The sequence below is a fragment of the Trichosurus vulpecula genome, chromosome 6 (genome assembly GCF_011100635.1).
Source record: "Trichosurus vulpecula isolate mTriVul1 chromosome 6, mTriVul1.pri, whole genome shotgun sequence".
NCBI lineage: Eukaryota > Metazoa > Chordata > Mammalia > Diprotodontia > Phalangeridae > Trichosurus > Trichosurus vulpecula.
The window spans coordinates 183868049-183891744 of record NC_050578.1 but is presented as its reverse complement, the minus strand read 5'-3'; the positions used below and the strand labels follow the sequence as shown (position 1 = coordinate 183891744).

At 42.5% G+C, this 23696-nt stretch overlaps 1 protein-coding gene across 1 annotated transcript; it reads left to right on the top strand.

Annotated features, from left to right (window-relative positions):
• The first annotated feature begins 10535 nt into the window (after positions 1 to 10535).
• Positions 10536 to 23690, top strand: LOC118854864 (sodium-dependent phosphate transport protein 2B-like). The gene is made up of 12 exons (XM_036765064.1): positions 10536 to 10677; positions 10793 to 10942; positions 11770 to 11898; positions 12592 to 12735; positions 13327 to 13438; positions 15545 to 15740; positions 16487 to 16582; positions 17073 to 17193; positions 18460 to 18627; positions 20486 to 20602; positions 20727 to 20851; positions 23265 to 23690. The coding sequence occupies exons 1-12, from the start codon at positions 10536 to 10538 to the stop codon at positions 23688 to 23690; spliced, it is 1926 nt and encodes a 641-aa protein (XP_036620959.1).
• Positions 23691 to 23696: the final 6 nt, after the last annotated feature.

Sequence of the window (23696 nt, the reverse complement as noted above, 5' to 3'; positions counted from 1 at the left end):
TAAGTTTCACAGTCTAAATTATTCTAGTCCACAAGCTTGTATGCCTCCCCAAAAGATTGAATGACAGGCTCATGACAATGGTGATTTCCACTTGCAGGAGAGCACCAAGTCACCATCATCAGCGTATGTGCTCCCACCATGACAAACCCTGATGAGGTCAGAGAAAAAAATTATGAAGATCTGGAGACCCTCATTATCAGTGTGCTGAAAGAGGACAAGCGTATAATTCTGTTTGACTTTAATTCCATAATAAGCACAGACTATCAGAAACGGCAGGGAGTACTTGGGAAGAATGAAGCAGGAAACAACAGCAATAATCATTTACTACTGAAGACTTGTGCATCGCATGACCTTCTCATCACCAATGCTGTCTTTCATTAACCTAAATGCAGTAAGACTTCATGGATCCAACCTCTAAGCATTTATTAGATTGCCATTGTAAGGAGAAGAGAGAGACAGGAAGTGGAAGTTATAAATGTGATGTGTGCTGAGTGCTAGACCAATCATAGACATCCTCTCCAAGCTAAACATTTGCATTCAACAAAAGCAGCAGCACCAAGGCAAAATGACTACAAGAAGATTTAATGTCAACGGATTGAAGCACTTCTGGGAGCATGGACCGTTTGTTGTTAACTTGGAGGGAAAGCTGAACCAATGTATGGTTGGCAACAATGGAGCAGGAAAGGAGTGGGCAGCTTTCAGAGATTTGGTGTATAGCACTGTGTTTACTCATCTGGGCCAGAATATTTGCAAAATCAAGAGTGGTTTGATGAAAATGATGAAGAAATTCAGAAGCTGCTATGAAAAAAATAGAAACTCTACAGGACCTACTAGTAAGATAGTTCATTTTTTTCTAAGAAGGGAACATTTAAGTCCATCAAAAGTAAAGTACAAGTGAAGCTTAGAGAGATGCAGGATTCTTGGTGGCAGATAAAATTCAGTTTTATGTTCATAGTAGCAATCCAAAGCACTTTTATAATACATTACCATCTCAGCTATTCAATTCAGTTGTAGCCACACTGATCAGTGATAAGATAATGATAAGATAATCTTGGAGAGGTGGGCTGAATACTTTCATGGTGTTCTCAACAGGCCATCATCAGGCAAAGCCAAAGCCATTGACCATATACCTCAGGTTGGAGTCAATCCCTTTCTACCTAAACTTCCACCTGAAAAGAGGTTTTGAATGTCATTAGGCTATTCTTATGTGGCAAAGCACCTGGTGCTGATTCTATTCCAGCTGAAATTTACAAGGCAGGGGTTCCACTACTCATACAAAAGCTGACTGAAATCTGGGTTATAGGACAAGAGGAAGTTATCCCCCAGGACTTCAAGGATGCCTCCAATTGTCCATCTCTATAAAGGAAGGGAAATAGTTTCTCCTGTGACAATCATGGGAGGAGGGAGCTCCTCTGTTAGTCATTGCCAGCAAGATTCTTACCAGAGTCCTCTTTAATAGGCTGATCTTTCATGTAGAAGATGGTCATCCACCTGAGAGCCAGTGCGGCTTCAGAAAGGTTCAAGGAATGTTTGATATGGTGTTTGCTGCCCAGCAACTCCAGGAGAAATGTCAGGAGTAGAACAGAGGTCTGTACACGAGGTTTATAGATAGAATGCTGGACTTGGATTCAGGAATTCCTGAGTTCAAATCCTGTCTCATACACTTACTTAGCTGTATGACCCTGAGGAAGTCACTTAACCTATCTCAGCCTCAGTTTCCTCATTTGTAAAGTGGGGATAACAAGAGCAACTACCACCTGGGGTCATTATGAGGATTAAGTAAGATCGTATATGTCTGTAAAGTGCTTTGCAAATCTTACAGGGCTAGATAAATTATAACTATTATTATTATTAATCTTTCTAGGTTTCAGTTTCGTTATCCATAAAACAGGGATAATTATACCTGTGGTATCTACCTCACTGGGTTGTTATGAAGGTCAAATCAGAAAAAGTATGAAACATGCTTTGAGGGAAACTCAGTTCCACATTTATCAAGCACACCTATTGCTTGGTACAGAAGGAAATGAAATACTTAGATAAGACAGACATTTCTTAATCATGAGCAGATCTGGCAGAACTGGCAACATGACCCTGTTTTCCAGAATTTATTATAAGGCATGAGAGTCAAGGTGGCATAGAGGCCAATGAGTTGTTCTTGGAGTCAAGAAGCTCTGGATTCAAGTGCTGCTTCAGACCCACTCTGTCACTTGGTGATCCACTTAAGTCTCTAAAACCCGAAGTTTCAGAGAAGGTGCGGACTTGGATTGGCAGAGGGAGTTCCTCACTGGAAGCTTCCCATACCAAAGGAATCACAATCCCTACCCCTATTATGACACCATTTTCAAGGAAAGTCATTCCAGAGTAATTTGTAAATAGTCCTTTGTTAATATCTATAATTTGACATTTAATGAACCTTGTATGTCAGAGGTTTAGGTGAAGGGAAGTGGCCCGGAAGGACTCCAGCAAATAAATATAACAAAGGCAGCCATGAGACTCTGCAGGCATGAAAGGGGTACTTCATGGGTGCAGACGTTGTCACAGAGTCACATAACTGATGGAGAGCCATTAGTGATGTTAGAGGTCCTCTAGTCCAAATCCCTCCTTTTACAGATTAAGAAACTGAGACTCAGGGGTTAAGTGACTTCTCCCATCATAGCTGGTAGGTGATGCAGCGGATAGGGCACCAGGCATGAATTCAAGAGGACCTAAATTCAAATACCACCTAAGACATTTTTTTAATTGTGTGAACGTGGGCAAGTCTCTTAGTCCCAGTTTCCTCATCTGTAAAGCGAAGATAATAATAGCACCCACCTCCCAGGGGTGTTGTAGTGTTTGGAAAGTGCTTAGCACAATGCCTGGCACATAGTAGGTGCTATGTAAATGTTAGTTCTTATTGTTGTTCTCCAAGGTCCCAGAGAAAATTAGTATCAGATATGGGATTTGAACCCAATTCCTCGAATTTTAGATCCAGTGTTCATTCTACCGCTCCACATGGAGCCCCAAAGTTCATGTTTCTTGTTGTTTTTTCCAGCCTTACTCTGCTGATAATGTTGTTGTTTGTTGAGTCATATCCAATTCTTTATGGCACCCTTTGGGGATTCCTTGGTAAAGATAGATTTTGCCATTTGGTAAAGAGAAAGTTTGCCATTTCCTTCTCTAGCTCATTTTACAGATGAGGAATTGAGGCAATCTGGATCACAGAGCTAGTGAGTATCTGAGGCTAGATTTGAACTTAGCAAGCTTAGTCTTCCTGACTCCAAGCTTAGCACTTGTTACTAGTAAGTATCTGAGGCTAGATTTGAACTTAGCAAGCTTAGTCTTCCTGACTCCAAGCTTAGCACTTGTTACTAGTAAGTATCTGAGGCTAGATTTGAACTTAGCAAGCTTAGTCTTCCTGACTCCAAGCTTAGCACTTGTTACTAGTAAGTATCTGAGGCTAGATTTGAACTTAGCAAGCTTAGTCTTCCTGACTCCAAGCCTAGCAACTGCTGCACCACCTAGATGGTTCTAATGATATCATTTGTAAATTGGTGGAGATTCATTATTCAGGGAGGGAGGGAGATAGAGACAGAGAGAGACAGAGACAGAAAGAGAGGAGAGAGAGACAGAGACAGAGAGACAGGAGAAAGAGGGAGAGAGAGAAAGAGGGAGAGAGAGAAAGAGAGAGAGAGAGAGAGCACTAGCACACAAAGTGGGGGCACAGAGGGGTTCAGGAAAAGCTTCAAGTAGAAGGCTGTTCTTGAGCAGAGCTTTGAAGGACGTTAGGGATTAAGTACATGAGTAGAGAATAGCACATAGATAGATAGTCCTTAACTATATGCTCAAGCACTTAGTGCTTAAAGAAGGTGGTTGGTTGATAAATGGGAAAAAATGATGTCCCATCTGAAAAGATGATATGCTTTTTAGAGGCAGAGGTTGTTTCGCTTTTGTCTTTTGTGTGCCTAGCACACAGTTGGTGTTTAGATGAATGGTTGTGAATTAATTGATTGGTTCATACTTTGGCTCATATACTCACATTTCCTCCCTCTCGATTTTTCTGTTTGCTGTTGAAGGTTAAGGATAAGCACTAGGTTACTCCTTTAAGTCAGGTCTTCCCACAGAACAATAATAGGAATCAATCAAATTCTCTTCTCAATCTCAAAGTGAGAGCTACAATTTACTGGGCAGATTCTCTTCACTAACTGAGCCAATATTGTCACTGTCCATTTGAATGTTGGAGTCTACATTTCCAGGTCTGGGGTGACAATGGAGAAAGACAGTGGGTTCAGATTGGGCCCAATGAGGGTGTTCTGTGGTCCACTCTCCCAGGATTGGGAAAGAACAGGGTGGTTCTGTGATTCCCTGAGGAGAAAGAGATCCTCTACTGGTCTTGCCAGACTTGTGAGCTAAAGTAATATAGAAATTGACCTGGCAGCCACAGATTATGCCAACAGGAGCTCTGAGGTGGAAAGGTGGTGCCAAGGAAGTTAGTTCCTATAGAGCTAGCCACACAGAACTTAGGAAGGTATCAAGTTGTAGAGCTCAAAGGGACCTTTGAGGTATTCTGGTCCAACTGCTGATTTTTATACAGATGACTCATCTGTATTACTAATGTGAGGCCTGGGGAGGTTAATGGAGTGCCCAACAGATAACAAATAGCAGGTATTTTTTTTTAAACCCGGGGAGCCCTTCTTCACAGGCACTATAGGCATGTATCTTAACGTTTCAGTTCATCCTATAAATGTCCAGGATTTTTGTGCTTTTTTTTTTCTCTTCCTAGTCAGTATTTTTATTTTGGTGGGCACTTTTTAAACTGGAATTATTATCCCATCAGTAGAGGAAGTTCAGGGTGAAGGATTTCCTTTACCCATGCCTATTGGCACCTCTTAATTGTCTAGACCACCGAAAATTTTGTCAACTGATTTGCCCCGAGTTAAAAAGATACTAAATGGCACCAGATGGCCGTCCTCGCTACAAATCAATTTTTTATCTACTAGGCGGTGAGATCTGCTCTTCTCTAGTTTGCACATCAGAAACTTAGGGGAAACGCCCCCTTTGGCAAATACTTTTAATTGTAATTGTAATGCTTAGAATGGGGCTATCCTCCAGGTGAGAACCTGAACTTGATTAGGTAAACATTCCTTGAGTTAGTTTTGATGGGATTTGTCCAAAGATGTCTAATTAGCCATCCTTTTTTATCTGGACTCTGCCCACCCTTCCCGTTTTAAACTGGCATATAAATGCAGGTCCGCAGGCAGATTAAACCGTGAGAAGAAGCTGGTGGCGACAGCAACTTCCCATCCCTTCTTTTTAGAAGGAATCTTCCCGGGCCTGGGTGGCTTCAAAGCGCACAGAAGATTCTAGAACTGTCGGTGGCTTGGACTCCGATTCGCGGCTCCTCTCATCGGGCTTGCTGGTGGACTCAGAAGTGCACCGGCCGTCCGAAAACTGAGAGCGTGAGAGCAGGTTAGAAATTTTCACTCAGCCGCCGGGTCGAATTACTCAGCCCTGCTCTGCCCGGCCCTTTCTGGGAAGCGAATCCACAATCACCGCACAGACCTGGGCCTGCCTGGGGAACGTGGACAGGAATCCCCGCGGAGACTTCTTGGGCCTGCCGGAGACTTCTTGGGCCTGCCCGAGACTCGTGGACAGGAATCACTTCGCGGACGCCAGGTAAGCTGTGTCGCGGTGCGCTGGTCAGGAGTTTCTGTAGCGTTCTCATCTTTGCGCAACTCCTTCCTCTGGGTATGACGAGGGCTCTGGAATACCTGGTAGAGTCAGGAAAAAGCAAAGGACTGATTAATTCGGGAAACTTTTGAAAGTAGGACACGGGTTTTTCTTCAGTTTTTTTAAAAATTTAAAAATCATTCCTAAGTTTGTTTCTTTTTTTTCTCCAGAAAGCTCTATGTCTTGGAAAGGTACTGAGCGCTGAGATTGTATGGGGTGTCCATATAGCATTTCTGGGGCGCTCTAAAGGAGGTTTAAAAAAATTCCAATTTTTTTCTCAGAATCATTTTCAGTCTATCCGAATCTTCTGTCACCCCATTTGTGGTTGTCAGGGCAAAAAATATTGCAATACCTTTTCCAATTTATTTTACTGAGGAGGAAACTAAGGTATACGAGATTAAGTAAATGTACTAGCTAGATTTAAACTTAGGAAGAGGAGTCTTCCTGACTTCAGGCCCAGCATTCAATCCACTGTGCCACCTAGCTGCCCCGTTTTTTTAATAGCTAGATTTCAGCTTAGTCTTGAGATCTAAGAAGTACACAGTGAGACCCAAAGGATGCTTCTCCCTGCTGTCCATTAGACTGCCCACACCACAGTGCCTAAAAGGATTTCCAAGTGTTACCTGCTGGAGGAGCCCAAAAGTGCTTGTGGGGTAGGGTGGCTGGCTGCTTGTTTCTCTGGAAGGATGGTTTTCTCTAAGTGGAAGAGTGGAGGATTAGATAGCTGTCATTTTTCAGCAGCTACAGGACAATGGTGTGGGCCAAGTAGTCAGGCTTGTGGGGAGGCAGTTTTTGTAGGGGGATATACATATATTAAGTGTTAATCCACTTAGATGTCAGAAGAGTGCAGCATCTTCTGGGACTTTAGTTTCAGGAGGTGAGGACAGTAGGCTACTTTATTTCAACACAGAAATTAACCCCAAATTTTAAGGCAGTGTTGATGGCAAGGATGGCCAGAAGGAGTAGGAAGCTAGGAGTTGGAAGAGGGCTGCATTTGGAGGCAGAAGATCTGCTACTTCCCATCTGGGAGACATTGGGACTCCACCTGGAGCAGCCCTCATCTGTAAAATAATATTGAACTAGGTGACCTTTAAAGTTCCCATCTTTAGATCCTGTGGGTTCTTTGCTTAACACTACTGCTGGACTGGAGGTCTGGGATCAAATCCTGGATACCAGTCCTGGTTGAGTGACCTCTCACTTCTCTGAGCTTCAGCTTCCTCCTCTGTAAAATAATGTTGTGGTGAACATAGTTTGCAAACTCTGTAAGTTCTGTAGAGATCATAAACTTAAGATCTGGAAGGGCTTTGAGAGGCCGCTATGTAGTCCAAATCTTTCATTTTACAGATGTGGAAAGTGCCAGAGCAGTTCTGGTACTCTGCCACACAGGTAGTATAGTCTGGATTTGAGCTCAGCTTGGGTGGTTCCTTATCCAGTGTTCTTTCTGCTGTTGAAGTGGCTTAGGAAAGTTGAGGTGGCCGGGAACACTGGACTATTGTTTTAGATCTATACATTGCCAACTGCCCCCTTGATAAAGATCTTTTTTGCTTTCTTAAACTTAGTATCTGGGGCAAGTAAGGCATATTCTGCCACATTGTTTGAGAATCTCAAATAATTGAATTTTCCTTTGTTCTCATATTTCATTGTATACATGCTTGGTAATATGGGCTTGGTCGTAATAGTCTGAGTCTGTTATCACAGTTCAAAAGTCAATATTACTCCACTCAATTTAATGAAGAAAGGGGGCCTATAGCTCTGAACCCCTGGTAGATTGCTGAGATTTAGAATAAACTGGGCACCATGTGGTTTTCTCCTGCCATGCTAAGTAGAAATAAAAACCTCAACAAAATCAGATGAAATTAGGAACCTTTGAACTACATTTTAGGAAAGAAGGCCTAAAACATCTGTACATGTGATGCAGTGAAAAGTCTTGGTGGCTTTTCTCTTTCACCCCCATCTTTCCTCTCTGCCTGTGCTGTCATAAGCCTCCCTTTCTGTAGCTTGGCTCTTTCTGTTTTCATAGTCACATGTTGCTTTTTCTCCTGCATGGAGCAGTACTGGTCAGTGATGGAGGTACTCTTTGGTCTGCTGCAGGGTAGAATTGGAGACTTTTTCTCTATTTTATTATAAAAAATACGAATCTACATCAAATCTTCTGTGTAAAATGCTCTAAATGTTAACAGTTATGACCTAGGTAGGGTTAGGATTCATCTCTCTTTTACAAATGTGCCAACTGACTTAGGGCCTAGGGCCAGATGGCTAGCCAGTAAGAGTTGGAGCCAGGGCCTAGGTCTTTTAACAGTCGTCCAGAATAATTTTCAGCAGGGGACAACAAGAATAGTTAGAATTCAAATCATCATCAAACTTAGTCTTGCTCATTTCCTTTCCTGACAGACTTTTTCCTTGGAATTGCAAACCAGTTCTGAGTTAGAGCTGGAAAAGAACTCAGAGGTCAAGTCGAATCCCCTCGTTTTTTATAGATGACAAACCTGAGACCCAGGGATCTTAAGTGATTCTCCCAAGATGAGACAGATGATCAACAGAAGAGGGAGGATTTGAATTCAGGTCTCCTGTCTCCAGAAGTTATGTTCTTTCCAACATACCAACACTGCTTCCTCTTTCCTCTCTTTCTTGTCCTCTCTACTCACTGCCTCATGGGAGAAGTTGCAAGTTATGGAGTGACCTAAAGAGTGGGCTAAGGAAAAGTGGGGGTTACTCCCTACCTGACTTGGGACTGACCTGGCCATTTTAGAAATGAAGGCAGGTCTGTGCCTTGGGAAGGTAAGGAGATAAGCCTGTGAGAAATCCTGGGGGAGGGGCACACTTCAGGAGAATCAGGATTTATTAATTAAAGGATAGATCTCACAGCATTGGAAATACTTAGCAGTGTTATCCTGTTCTTCTGACACTTTTGGACTAAGCCAGAGTCCAGTTCAGATTACTTCACAACCCATTCCCCAGTGTAGGCAATTTGCTGGCCTCTGAATCAATCAATCAGCCATCATTTACTAAAGTACCTTAGGTCCTAGAGATACAAAGTACTAAGTACCAAGAACTAAAGAGTTTACAAGTAAGGTCCCTAGTTTTCCAGTTGGCCACAGTAACTTGTACCACTAACACCAAAACATTTCCCCCTCTCACACCCCAGCCACACCTGATGGCTCCATCTTTGAACTCTTAGCTCTTCCTGAAGGGAAGACAATTCTGCCCTTGAAGCACTCTTGTAGAGCTTAGATTCCCTCTTCCCTGTATCCCTTACACTCATCCTCTTGTTTGATGGCAGCCCTAAGCAGCCTGGGCTACCCTGAGACTAGCTCAGCAGCCCCTAAATAACTGGGAGTTTATTCTAATTTTACCTGTTTTTACCTATTCTGGTTTTGCCTGGGCCGAGCAGAGGTTAAATGTAGTAACTGGAGCTTCCAAAGTGGTTGGATTCTGTAAAAGTCTCTTGGATTGGGTAAATGAGTCTCTGTATGTCTGCCTGGAAAATGGTGTTGATTGGTTAGGTGCCAACATCCTTCACTTAGCTTTTGTTCTGAAGCTGCCAGGTGCCCTACTTTGTCATCTGGCTCTCTCATCCACAGGAGCTTCTTTGGCTCTGGGGGTGGAGAAGGCCAGAAAAGGTAGAAGGGAGTGGCTCCAACAACTGAAGCAAATGTTTGCTAGGTAGGTTATCCCTCTCTTCTGGCTTCTGGCCTCATGAGTGTTAAATGGCCAGGCCCCATTGGTACTGAAGCCTGCCTAAAACTCAACTTACTTAGCAATGCTTGGGATTCCTGCCTAGATGGATTGGGGTTTCTCTGGAACTACTTCAAGCAAATGCTAAAATGTTTCTGAAAGAAACTCCAGTGGGCTTTTCCTTCTGAACATTTGAAAAGCATCTTGGAATCCTGAAAGAGGAGAATGACCTTGAATTTCAGCTCTTTTGGCCAATTGCTCCATTTAAACCACTGACCAACTTCATGAGTGAAAAAGCCCATAAGATGAAGTCTCTTGTAAAGCTAGATTTACCCTGACCTCATTTTCAGGGGAAAGAAGGATGAAGTAGGTAATTTAAAATTGTTTCTCACTAAGCAGATAACCAAGTGGGAAGGAAAGTGAAATCTCCCCAAATGACTGTTTCCCATTTACTGATAGGAAATAGTCAGTATGTGTTTTCCAACCCGTTTGTATGGTATGATGTGTCAGTAGCAGGACCCTTCATCTCTGGGAAAGTAGATTATCAGGAAGTCTTAAAAGAGGCTAGAGAGTGTGCTTTTCATAGATGGACATTAGTCTGAGTGCAGTAGAGAAAACTCAGAAATAGTATGGAAGGAGAAGATCAAAGCATTCCAATCTCAGGTAGGGAGAGGGAACCTAGGAATTAAAGAAGATGAAAGTAATTGATAAATTACAAGTAGAAGTTAATCTTGAAAAGGGATGGAGACCCATTAAAGGAGGAGCCTTTACTGAAGAGAAGGTTGACATTTGTTGAGCTGGTGACTAAGACAGATGGTCTGGATAGTTGAATGAGCATCTACAATTTGGAGGCCAGTGGGGAAGAGGTTAGAGAAATCCAGTAGGATAATGACCAAGACCAGGATCAGTAATTTAGTTATGAAATTGGGGCAGGAGGAGAGAAAGAGTGAATCCAGGGAGAAGGAACATGACATGATAACAGATTGGATGTGTGGTTGGGAAAGTAAACTTTGAGGTTTAAAAAATGGCCCTATGATGTTGCACTTTGGAGAAATATGTTGGATTTTTTTTAATGAACTCTAGAACTACTGAGTTTGGTTTTTTGTTTTGTTGGTGCTATTATCATGTACCTAATATTTCTGTGTTCCCTGTTGATGCACAAGTTTAAATTTTGTTATTCAGACCAGGCACTTCAGCCTGAATTGGGAAACTCCCACTCTGATCCTAAGAAGCATATCAAAGAGGTCACTACTCAACAATCTACCATGTCTGGAAAGGATAAAGCCACCTCCAGCAGTAAGTATTATTCTCCCATTCATCTTGAAGTAACATGACCCTGCCATCTTCCACTCCTCCCCAGGAGAAATGGGCCCTATCCCTGATGTTTTGTTGTTGTTGCTTTCTTTGGAAGATAATGCCCATTCTCCTGTAAGCAACATCGAACTTCAGCCACCTGACTCTGCTGTTGAAGTGGTTGAAGAGATAGTGACTGAAGAGGCAGTGGCGGAGCAAGACCCGTGGGATCTGTCTGACTTTAGGGACTCAGGAATCAAGTGGTCAGGTAAGGCTATCTCCATTTTTGTTGTTCAGTCCTTCTATGGAGTTTTCTTGACAGAGATATGTGTGTCCCTATTCCTCAGATAAAGAATTGAGGCAAATAAGGGTTAAGTGACTTATCTACCATCATACAACTAGTAACCATCTGAGAACTCAGGAAAATGAGATAGAAACCATTGCTGGGCTCTGGGGAGGGGAATGGGATAGGTTTAACAGTACCTAAGGACTAATCCTCTTAGGGCTGGCCACAACATTTGAGGGCCAAAAGATTCTTTACAAAAGCAAAATTGTCATTTTTGTTGTGAAGCCCAGTACTCAAGAGTAATCCCTAATGTCCTTCTAAAGAGCACTAAGAGCTTTGTCTGGTCATTATCTCAGGACCCCTCTGCATGGACCTGGCTGCTACTATTATCTGTATTACTTAGCAAGCCAATGGTTTAGCTAAGAATGCAGCCTTGATTTGCTTATGGCTCCCCCTGCCTCCCCTCCAGACCACAATGTTTTTGGTGCCAAAAAGCTTCTCCACAAATGTGGCTTTTTTTAAAGGGGGGGCGGGGCAAGATGGTGGATCACTAAATAGCATGCTTCTTAAAATGCACTTTCTGGTGCATAGCCAAAGCTGACAGCCCCAGCCTGCCTCCTCCTGACTAGAGATGGGAGATTCCTGCACAAAATGCCAGCTTCTCTGTGTGTGTGTACATGCATTCATGGCTATGTTATACACACATGCATACAACATATAAGACAATATCTGCAAAAGTGCTTAGCACAGGGGCTGGCATGTAGTAGGTGTTTAATAACTGCTTGTTCACTTCCCCTTTGTTTCTGCAGACAGAGACACGAAAGGGAAAATATTTGCTGTTTTCCAAGGGTTTGGAAAAGTGATTCTCCTCCTGGGATTTCTCTACTTATTTGTCTGCTCCTTGGACATTCTCAGCAGTGCTTTCCAGCTGGTTGGAGGTATGAAAAGCAACATCAGAAAGGGTCAAAGGTTTGTGAGTGGAGGGTAGTTTTTTTTTTTTTTTTGCTTTTGAATTTATTTTGGTTCAACTTATAGTCAATCAATACGCAATCTCAACCCAAGTAATCTCCCTTCTTTTAAACTGTTCTCTGACTGAGTTGGTTCACCTTTTTACCTACTGTTGACATGGATGCTTCTTGATTCACACTTTCCCTCCTTCTCTCCTCTCCATTCTCCACACACTTTACTTAGATTCTCATCTTTGCGTGTTTAATCTCCAGCCTGGTCTAGCACCACATTGTTGACTTTAATGGGTAGAAGGTCATTTGTTTTTGACTCCACCTGGACAGTTGACTTCATTCTTTACTCCATTTTCTTTGTGTAAAGCCTGGCCTTCATGCTTCCACTCTGCAGAGCAATAGTGGGTAGCCGTTATTATCACTGCATTCTAGGGCAGGGATGGGTGCATACAAGGAAATGGAGGACCCATCTCTAACCTAAGAAAGTTTGCAGTTTTGTTGAGATGACACAACATGCGCATGAAAAGGATTTTAGGTCTTGTAAACACTCTACAAACGGATATACCTTAAATGAGCTAAACAGGGAAAGACAATAAGAATTTACACGTGATATAATGATATTAAATATAGGACCATATATTTGTTACTGTAAAATTTTCATTGCCTTTACAGGAAAAATGGCCGGAGAGCTTTTTAGTGATGGCTCAGTGTTGAGCAACCCTGTGGCCGGCTTGATGACTGGTGTGCTGGTGACAGTCCTGGTGCAGAGTTCCAGCACATCCACGTCCATCCTCGTCAGTCTGGTGTCTTCTTCATGTGAGTCAGCACACACATACCACACACACACTCTCTGTCTCTCTGTCTCTGTCTCTGTCTCTGTGTCTCTCTCTCTCTCTCTCTCCCTCTGTCTCTCCTTTCTGTGTCACTCTCTCTCTCTCTCTCTCGTTGTTTAGACTGGCCTGGATTTGTTGAAAGATTCCTTCCAAATTTTAGAATCATGTAATTATTCACAATGTGCCTTGGAGCTTTCATCTCCCTGCTTTTCTATCCTTCCAATCTTCAGACAACCACAATACCACAGTCATCATTGGAGCAGTGACTACACCCCACAACATTGCTGCCATTGGTCTAGTTTTCTTGCTATGGGAAAAGTCCCAGTTGCCCTGTCCCAATTACAGTTCCGGGCACTTGTTTTCAGCTGTACTGAGTTGTTCTTCACTACAGGGGAGATCTTCAGGCAAAGGCTGGATGAGTGACTGGTTGGGGACCTTGTAGAAAGGATTCCTGTTCTTGGTCACTCAATAGCCTTCCCAACTTTTTTTTTAAAGCTGATTCCTTAACTTGTGTAAGCTTTTTTCCTGTGGATTTCTACATTTTTCTTCCTCATTTACCTTTTTCCTTTGACAGTGTTGACAGTAAAGGCAGCAATTCCCATTATCATGGGAGCCAATATTGGGACTTCAGTCACCAATACAATAGTGGCCCTCATGCAGGCTGGAAACAGGAATGAATTTCGAAGGTAAGAAGTTTTTATCTCATTTGTGTGCTAGTCATATCCTCTACATCTCTACAGTAACTGTATTTATGAAAGTGGAGAATCTTTTCTCAGTTCTAGATACTTCTGGCTCTTCCAATGGATCTGGTTAAAAAATTGAATAAGTATTTCCCCAGAGTAGTTTAGATAACTCAGCAGAGGAATAAATAATCTTAAGCTGATAGTGAATAGTGATTTCATTTGTGGTACAATGTATTCCCCTTTACTGGGATTAAAAAGACCTTAGTTCAACTCTGGCCTCAGACCCTTACTAGCTAACTGTGCGATGCTGGGCAAGTCACTTAGCCTCTGTTTGGCTTAATCCACTGGAGAAGGAAATGGCAAACCACTCCAGTATCTTTGCTAAGAAAACCCCACGAAAACTGAGCAACATTCCTCTTTACATTTTGTTCTTCCAGATTTATAAAAAGCAAAATGCATATTCTAGGAATATGGTTTGGGAATTGGGGGTAGGGGTGGTGGTGCTGAATAACAAAGGGAATGTTTGTCTCCGTAGTGAAGGGAATATCACCAGCATTCTATTTTTTGAACTGGTTTTCAGGTTCTGCTGACTCCTATAAGGAAATTAGAGCAAACTAGAATATGAAAACTGGTAAAAAATGATAAACCAGGTTAGAAGCAAAGGAGACTTTTGAAGAGGGGGCAGGATAAAAAAGAAAGAAGTAAACAGAAAAAAATAGGATGGAGAGAAATACAGTTAGCAATCATAACTCTGAATGGGACGAGCTCATCTATGAAACACAAGTGGATAGCACAATGGATTAGAAACCAGAATCCAACAATGTTACTAGAAACACATTTGAAACAGAGACACACACAGAGTTAAAATAAAGGCTGGAGCAGAATCTAATATGCTTTTGCTAGAGTAAAAAAGGCAGGGGTAGCAGTCATGATCTCAGACAAAGCAAAAATAGACCTAATTAAAAGGGATAAGCAGGGAAACCACATTTTGATAGAAAATTACTATAGACAATAAAGTAATGTCAATTTTTTTATAGCAGTTTTCTCTGATAAAGGCTTCTTATCTCAAATAAATAGGAAATTGAGTCAATTTTTTAAAAATAAGAGTCATTCTCTGGTTGATAAATGGTTAAAGGACATGAACAGGCAATTTTCAAAAGAAGAAATCAAAGTTACCTATAGTCATGAAAAAACTCTAAACCACTGTTAATTAGAGAAAGACAGATTCAAACAACTCTAAGGTACTACCTCATACCTATCAAATTACAAATGTTTGAAGGGAAGGGGGAAAATCGATACACTAATGAACTTTTGGTGAAATTGTGAACTGGTCCTACCATTCTGGAGAACAATTTTTGAGCTACGCTCAAAGGGCTATAAAACTGCATACCCTTTGACCCAGTAATAGCACTACTCGTTTAGTATCCCAAAGAATTTTATTTAAAAAGGGAAAGGGACTTACATTTACAAAATATTTGTGTCAAATCTTTTTGTGGTATCAAAGAATTAGAAATGGAGAGGATGCCCATCAATTGGGAAGTGGCTGAACAAGTTGTGACGCGTAACTGTAATGGAACACTGTTGTGCTATAAGAAAGAACAAAGAGGGGATAGTTTCAGAAAAAAAATGAACTGATGCAAAGTAAAGTGATAAGAACCTAGAGATCATTCTGCACAGTAACAGCAATGCTGTGATGACTATCAGTTGTGAAAAACTTGGCTACTGTAATCAATACCAGTGGTCGAAGACAATTCCAAAGGACTCAGTGATGAAAAATGCTATCCACCTCCAGAGAAAGGATGGATGAACTCCTGAGTGCAAATCAAAGATTTTTTTCACTTTTCTTCTTTATTTTGCAATATGGTGGGGAAACCTCCAATGGGGAAACCCAGCCAGTGTTGATGCTGATTGGCAACTCCAGCAATGGATTAAGTGACTTGATCATGTTCTATAACTAGGAGACTTGAAACCAGGTCTTCCTCAGTTCCAAGCTAGCCTTTCTCATGATGTTCATGCCATGTTTTCTCATTCTGCACACAGTAAGCACTTAATGAGAGTGATAAAGCAATACCATAACATTAAATGCTTTGGGTTTTCTCTTTCTTTCAGGGCTTTTGCAGGAGCTACTGTCCATGATTTTTTTAACTGGTTGTCGGTGCTGGTGCTGCTGCCCCTGGAGGTGACCACAAGCTACCTCTACCACCTCACCGATGTCATAGTGAAGTCTTTTCATATCAACAGTGGAGATAGGGCCCCTGAACTCCTGAAAGTCATCACCGTTCCCTTCACGAAACTCATCATCCAGGTGGGCATCAGAACCCCTTCAGATTTTAAAATTTAAGGTAAAATAGCACCAGTGGTGAACTTGGTTCCCTTGGAAGGGAAGTTAGAAATCTACTACCCCAATCTGGAATGCTAAGTGAATGTTTCTCCTACTCACTGTGACTCCCTCATTTCATTGCCTAGGGGAGTGAAGCTAAGGAGCCAGCGCAGTTGCTTAGAGCACTATGTTGATAGAGATTCATTCTTCACCACACTGGCCAAAACAAGACTCAACCATTCTATCATTTTGTGCCAGATGACTCTTTTTTGGATGTTAACATCATTGTGTTTATTACCCTTTAGATCAGTGTGATATACCTATCCCTAGCAAAAACATTTTTAATTCTGCATATGCTTTGCCATTCATCTATCCAAAGAGGAACTTTTTCCCAAGGGATGCCTCATAACCAATCAGCATTTATTAATCCCCTGCCATGGACCAGGCACTGGGGGATACAATGACAAAAGAGAGAGACCCTCATTGGCTTCAAGGAGATGGTGGTCTACTGGGGCCCCTGGAACAGGGCCAAAGGGTTTATCTAGTCAAACTAAGATAAGGCAAGGTCACTTGTAAGTGTAGTCCTCTGCAAATGAGGCCCATCTGTGTCTCCCTTTTGGTTTTTCTCTCTGTACACTGGAGCCCCTAGGAGAGTAACTAATTAACTTTTTATTCACAAATCATAGCTGAAGAACAGGCTAACTCTTCCTCATGTCTGTTGCTTTCTCCAGCTGGATAAAAAAATCATAAATGAAATTGCTACAGGAAATGAGGCAGCAAAAAACAAGAGTCTGATAAAGATTTGGTGTAAAACTTTTAAAAATGTGGTAAGTATCAGAAAATGATTCAAAGGACATAGATGGGGGATTGAGGATTCTCTGTTCCTCCTATGATGTTAAGGGGCTGCAAGTGCTATTGGTTTTCTATAAATTTAGTGCCCTAGACCAAAACTCTAGTCACCTTGTCCTAGTTATACTTCAGACTGTGGGGCAGAATAAGACTGCCCCAAGGTGGGGATAAAGTAATTGACTGCCCAGGTCCCCATTCTGGGGTCACAGTGCTCAGTCTGGGTGCAGCTCAGCTGGCCTTGAGAAGTGATCCAGATGTTCTGTAGGCTCAGCCAGCGCTCCAGTCCCAGTACAAAAGGTGAAGGTCTTCGCTGGGGATCATGGGCAAGGTGACGGAGAGAAGAGGGGGGAAAGTAGGGAAAGTGGGGATCCAGTGACCAATGGGATTCATGTCTTCAGTGTTGTAAATTGTATCTTCACAAAATACCATTCTTAGTAACAGTTATTTTTTCTGTATTTTGTCATCTAGACTTTAAGCAACGTTACTGTTCCTTCACCAGAAAGTTGTACCTCTCCTAGTCACTGCTGGAGCGATGGGAACATGACCTGGACCCTCATGAACACAACGTATAGACAAAACATTGCAAAATGTGAGTAGGAAATGTTCTGGAAAGTCTGCTGAGTGAGGAATTTCCAAAAAGAGGAATTTCTAACCCTGTTTTCAACATGGCTCAATCAGTTCTAACAATGTCTTCCTCATAATGGTATGGAGCAGGGGTGGGGAACCTACAGCCTCGAGGCCACATGAGGCCCTCTAAGTCCTCAAGTGTGGCCGGTTGACTGAATCCAAACTTCATATAAAAGGATTTGTTCTGTAAAACTTAAGACTCAGTCAAAAGGCTGCACCCAAGGACCTAGAAGGCCACCTGTGGCCTCAAGGCTGCAGGTTCCCCACCCCTGGTGTAGAGGATAAAGCTTTGGACTCAATATTCTATAGTGGCTTTAGAGAGTAACTACCTACCCTACCTATAGGTTATCTATAGTTTACTACCAGGAAGTAATTTAGGAATTGAAGCTCAAACATCAATTCTAACAAGGTCAAGTCAGGCAGATCTGGTCCAAATTCAATCTCAGAGACTTTTTCTGAGTAAGCCTGAACAAGTCAGTCATCTGTCTGCCTTGGTTTCCTTATCTGTAAGATGGAGGTGAAGGTCAAATGATAGTATGTATGTAAAAGTATGTATGTAAAGTGCTTTACAGACCTTCAAGCATCATAGAAATGTTAATTGTTTTTATTATTATGTTTCCATAACACTTTACAAAGCACTTCATTATATTTTCTGAACAATTAAACTGAAGCAGCATGTAAGTAATACAAACTCAGGCAGATTCATTCCTGGGAAGGGGGAAATGCCATCTTTGGTGCAAAGGTCATAGAGTGTTAGAGCAGGAAGGACCCCTTGGGGTCATTTAGTCCAACCCTCTCATTTACAGAGCAGGAGACCCCACACCCAGATAGGTGGGAGGGACCTGCCCACTGTCAGAGATAGCAAGGAGCTGAATCAAGATTCAAACCCAGGACTTCTGACTTCAAACCCAGGGCTCTTTCCAGTTGTTACATTGGGTGTACAGAGACTTAACTGTCAATGCACCTTCCCACGCTCATGTTTCAAGGCTGTTTAGGAATCAAAAGTATCTTAGAAAAAGGTTGGGGACCCTTACTCTAAAGAAGGTCCTGGGGCTAAAGGTTATTTAAACTTAAATATCTTTTGAGATTTGTTTTTGAATGTATAAACCTTTGCTTAATTAGGCTCATTTTATCCAAGGGATGGTGCTGTATAAAACACTATGTCCCCAGGTTAAGTGATGAGGAGGAAGAGAAAGATGATGCTGAGTGGCTCTTCTCCTTCCTGCAGGCAAACATGCATTTGTGGATGTCAGGCTCTCAGATCTGGGCATTGGCCTCATCCTTCTAGCCCTCTCCTTGCTGGTCCTGTGCACTTGTTTGGTCTTGATTGTCAAGATCCTGAATTCTGGGCTCAAGGGACAAGTTGCTTCAGTGATTAAGAAGACCATCAATACAGGTAGGCATCTCACTCTCCCTGGGCCTTTCTGTGGGCAGAGTCCTTATGAAAAAAGAAGATACTTGCTAGTTCTCCTCTCATTGTGCTCAATGAGGTCCACACCTGACCCATCTGTTTGGAGATAAGAACCCCAGATGACCCTGGTCTCCACTTGTGTTTTTCCTTCCAGATCAGCAATCCTGAGAATTAATGTTTTCTCTTTTCTTTTGAATTTGCATTATCGAACCAGTCTTGGAGAGCCTTCAGAGCTCTGGGTGATTCTTTAAGATTATTTGTTACTGAGAATCTGCCAGCCTGCATTGGGAGAGGGAGTTTTCCCCACCTAAGAGCTTCCTATACCAAAGAAATCACAGCATAGGTCCTTCTCCCCATGCCCTGGTAAACTCTATAGAGGCCTAAAGTTTAGAGATCCCTTACGGACATCAGCATATTCAATCTTCACACTAGTCCTGTGAGGCAACCAGACAGGCATTCTTATCCCCATTTGAAAGATGTCAAATGGTTTGCCCAGGGTTACAATACTCAAGGTGGGATTTGATCTAGGTCTTTCTGATGCCCAAGTCCATCCTTCTGTCAGACACTTACTAGCTATATAATCTTGAACAAGTTAATGAACCCACATGGACCTTGTGGTACAATATAAAAATAGAGCATGAGATTTGGAGTCACAGGCCCTGAGTTCAAGTGCTGCCTCTGCTATGTGCCTTTAGGCAAGTAAATGGAGGTCTCCGGTCCTCCAGGTCCCCTTCTGAACAGGGTTGGAAGAGATGACCTAAAGTCTCTTCCATCTCCAAATTTCAAGATCCCATGATCTAATTAAAGTTATACATGTAACTATTCCTGTAAATAATAAAGAGCTCTAGAAATTGGACCATTGTTAGTTGACTAGGGAAGACTGTCCCAAGCTGCTACATATCCCTGCTGCCTCATACACAACCACAAAAGCAGGAACGTTGGAGGAAAAGGAAGGAGGGTCATAGGAATGTAGTGGGCCAGACTGGCTCTGGTGGCCACTGTAAAATAATGAGTTATTACTATTAAAATTATAAAAACAATAAAAGTTATTAAGGAAGAGGTTATGGGCTCAGCACACCAGATGGCACACTGGTTAGAATGCTGGGCCTGGAGTCAGTAACATGAGTTCTGAATCCTGTCTCGAACACTGACTATCTGTCATTTTACCTCAGTTTCCTTCACTGTTAAAATGATGGAGTCTACCTCCCAGGTTTGTTTGTAAGGATCAGATGAGATAATGTTTGTAAAGTATGTAGAGTAGGAGCTTAGTAAATCTTTAAATCCTTCCTTCCCTTCTCTCTCACAACCCGAGCAGAGAATTAATAGCCCCAAGCCTCCAGAAAACAGTCCATTCACCCTGATCTCACCTCTTCCACCTGGGTTGCCATGAATTAGGATACCGATGAAATTTGGGAAGAGTTACTCCAACATCCCCCACCACCCCACCTCACTAAGAAAGAAAGTTGAGGTTCAGATCAGTTTGAGCTGATCAGGGACCCAACTGTGGAAACAATGGAGGAAAGACAAAAACATTTTATAATGCCTACTATGTGCTAGGCACTGGGCTTAGTGCCTTTTACAAATATTATCTGATTTCTGCAAGGAAGAGCGTAAAAGTAATTTTTAGGATGTTGGCAGGGAGCTCCTGAGATCTCCCCAGGAACCTCTTGCTGACTGCTTTTTAATTGCCTTTGGACCTGTGTCTGCTAGAAGTTTTGGAATGAGTTTGTAGTAAAAGGACTGTTTCTGGATTGTCCTTTAGAGGGATCTATTGCATCAGATATTAAACACTGACCAGGACAATTGTACAAATGGTGCTTTTTTTTCTTCTCCTGTTTCCCAGATTTCCCCTTCCCTTTTGCCTGGCTGGCAGGCTACCTCGCCATTCTTGTTGGAGCTGTGATTACATTTCTTGTGCAGAGTAGCTCTGTGTTCACCTCTACAATCACTCCTCTAGTGGGTAAGTTCCCCTTTCCTCCTCCTTTCCCTTTTCACATACCCATGTCTCTGTTCTTACATGTGGTCCTGCCATGCTCAATCCTTCCTGCCCAGGAGTGAATCCAGTGTCTCTTTTTTTCCCTTAGGCATCGGTGTGATTAGCCTTGAGAGAGCTTACCCTTTGACCTTGGGCTCCAACATCGGTACCACCACCACTGCCATCCTGGCTGCCTTGGCTAGCCCTGGAAACACTTTACAAAATTCCCTCCAGGTCAGAATGCACAGTTGTGACTCATTACTTCTTTCCATTAAGATTTCTATTCTTAGCTCAGTACTAAATCCTTCAAATAAACTCTCTGGTTTCTTTCTTATCAGATGCTTCATATCACAAGGGGACATTTATTACTCTTGAGATCTTACCTGCCTCAGAATGGTGACCCATGGGCTAGAAAACTGTCCCTAGCTACTGTCCTCAGAAGCTGAGCTTCCTAAATAATGACCAGATATCTCCAGCTTGTGCCTATAATAAACAGATTAGGATGGTGAACAGTTACATTCCCCATCCCCTACCTTTTTCCCTGTCCCCCGCAAAAAAAAAGATTGAAAAAGGAATGCATAGCGTCCTCCTTTTTGCCCTCCTCTCAGTCAGAAGAGATGGTATGGTAGGAAGAACTTCTGACTTTGGTGTCAGAAGACCCGAGTTTGAATCCCAGCTCTGTTACTTGCTAGGAGGTGACTGGTAGAGACCCATGTTTTGTGTTTAGAGGAGAGAGGTGATTGTTGGTTTCATGGGGGAAGAGAAATGTTTTCCTTGAAGGATGCTGAGGATCTGTTTGGGCAGGGAGCAGGAGGAAAAGTATTCTGAGAGGGGGAAGGATGTGAACAAAGGTCCCAGGGATGTGTCAAGTGAACAAGCATCTTTGAAGAACCAGTTTCACTGGAGTGGGTGATAATGGTTGGGGCAGTAATAACATTAATGATGACAGTAGGACTTCAAGCATCAGGAGGTGATGCTGAAAAATACAGATAAGGATCAAGTTCTAGAGGGTCTTAAAGTTGAGCAAAAGATTATGCTTGCTGTCCGTCAAATATTGGAAAGGCAACTGGTATTGGATTTAAGGGTGGAATGTCATCAGAGTTTTGATTTAGAAAATGTGTGCATGTAGGATGTATCAGAGCCAAGAGACCAGCCAGGAGGAGGCTTTTGGAATAGGCCTAGGGACATAGATCTAGAGATGGAAGGGCTTTCAGAAATCTTCCAGTCCAATTCCCACTCAATTTATAGATGAAGAAATTGAAATTAAGCGATTTACCCAACATCACAAATAGTATTTATCAGAGGAAAGGCATCATTATTTTCTACCTTACAAGTCCAGGTCACAAAAATTGAAGATCTGATGGTATCATTAGGAATGGAAAGGAAGGGATGAATATGAGCTATCCTACAGAAGGACTTAGAGAGTCATCCCTTGGAAGGCAAGAGAGAGGGAGGGGTCAAAGTTGAAGGACAGGATGGTGGTGCCCTTACCATTCTCCACTGTGAATATTGCCTCACTAGGCACCTGCCTTCTCTTCCTCTTCTTCTCTCTCTGGCAAGGGAGGCCTGTTGCACTTGCTGGTGTGTAGGCAGGCCAGGCAATGCCTGGGAAGGAGAAAGGTGACAAGGGGGGTGAGGTGGACAGGGTGAGGAGTGGAGCTTGATTCAAAGCATGATAAGACAATGAAATTAATTTTGTAAAACAATGAATTCCAAAACTGATTTTGAGAACAATTACAATAAAAGTCTCTGGTTCTGGAATGCAATAAATTTTTTTTATTAATTTCATTGCATTTGAACTCACTGGTACTTAATTCCATTTGGTGCAATGTTTTTAATTAAGTAAATTGTTTTTGAAATCACTGTTTTGGAACTCAGCAAAAGTGGCTTAAAATATCAACTTTGTTTTGTTTGTAAGCTAGGACTCAAAGTTTTCATTGCATTTAGTTCCTTCCTGCATGCCCATTTGCACCCATTTTCATAGGATTTAGATGTTGGAAGGGATCTTAGTCATCCTTTTGTAGATAAGAAGAGTGTTTTGCTGAAGGTCGAGGTAATGCAGGTAGTAAGTGGCATGATCAGAATCCAAAAGAGCAGAATATAAGCTTATTGAGGGCAAGTATTTTCTGTGTCCCCAGCACCTAGCATAGGGCTTTGCAGACACCTAATAAATGCTTGCTGATTTAAATTGCAGCTAGGTCTTCAGACTCCCACATGCATTGTTCTTTTCATGCCATCATAATGAGTACTCTTATTTGTAGAGTGCATTAAAGTTTCCACACATTTGATGTTCACAATAACCCAGTGAATCCAGGGCTCTGTTGCCTCTTCACAGATGAGCAAAGTGAGGCAAAGGCAAGTTTTCCTGACTTCAGGGCAGTGTTCTCTAGGTCACACCTAATGTAACAGTCAACCATCTCCTGCTATTTTGTCTTCTTGCAAAATTGAATAGACTGGACTAGATGACCTCTGCTGTCCCTCCTGGCTCTTAAATTGAGCCCATGATGAAAATATTTGTGATTGTTTCTGTGACACCTGAGTTTTCCCTTCCCTTCACCACTTACCTCTGATTTCCCTTCCCTCTCCCTGATTGATTCCATGTGTACACTGTATGAGTTTTCATCTTGTCTATTTCTTTTCATTTCAGATTGCCCTGTGCCATTTCTTCTTCAACATATCTGGGGTCATTCTGTGGTACCCATTGCCATTCATGCGCCTGCCAATACGCCTAGCCAGGGGCCTAGGAAATATCACAGCCACCTACCGTTGGTTCGCCGTGTTCTACCTGATCCTCAGCTTTTTCCTATTACCCCTGTCCGTGTTTGGCCTCTCCCTGGCAGGTTGGCCTGTGTTGGTGGGTGTAGTGGCACCCATCCTATTGGTGTTGCTTGTGGTACTGCTCATGCGGGTCCTCCAGGCCCGCTGCCCTCATATTCTCCCTAAGAAGCTTCAAAACTGGGACTTCTTGCCCCTGTGGATTCGTTCTCTTCAGCCCTGGGATAGGCTGTTGTCTCTCCTCATGGGCAACTGGTGCCCACTCAGGTGCCCCTGGAGCTGCCACCACAATAAGTAGTGGGTA

What these genes read in the sequence shown, in the direction of transcription:
- LOC118854864 (XM_036765064.1), top strand. Translation starts at nt 10,536, where the DNA reads ATGCACAAGTTTAAATTTTGTTATTCAGACCAGGCACTTCAGCCTGAA. An exon ending in TAGACAAAACATTGCAAAAT is followed by an intron (nt 17,194 to 18,459) that starts GTGAGTAGGAAA and finishes TCCTTCCTGCAG; the next exon opens with GCAAACATGCATTTGTGGAT. An exon ending in TACAATCACTCCTCTAGTGG is followed by an intron (nt 20,603 to 20,726) that starts GTAAGTTCCCCT and finishes TTTTTCCCTTAG; the next exon opens with GCATCGGTGTGATTAGCCTT.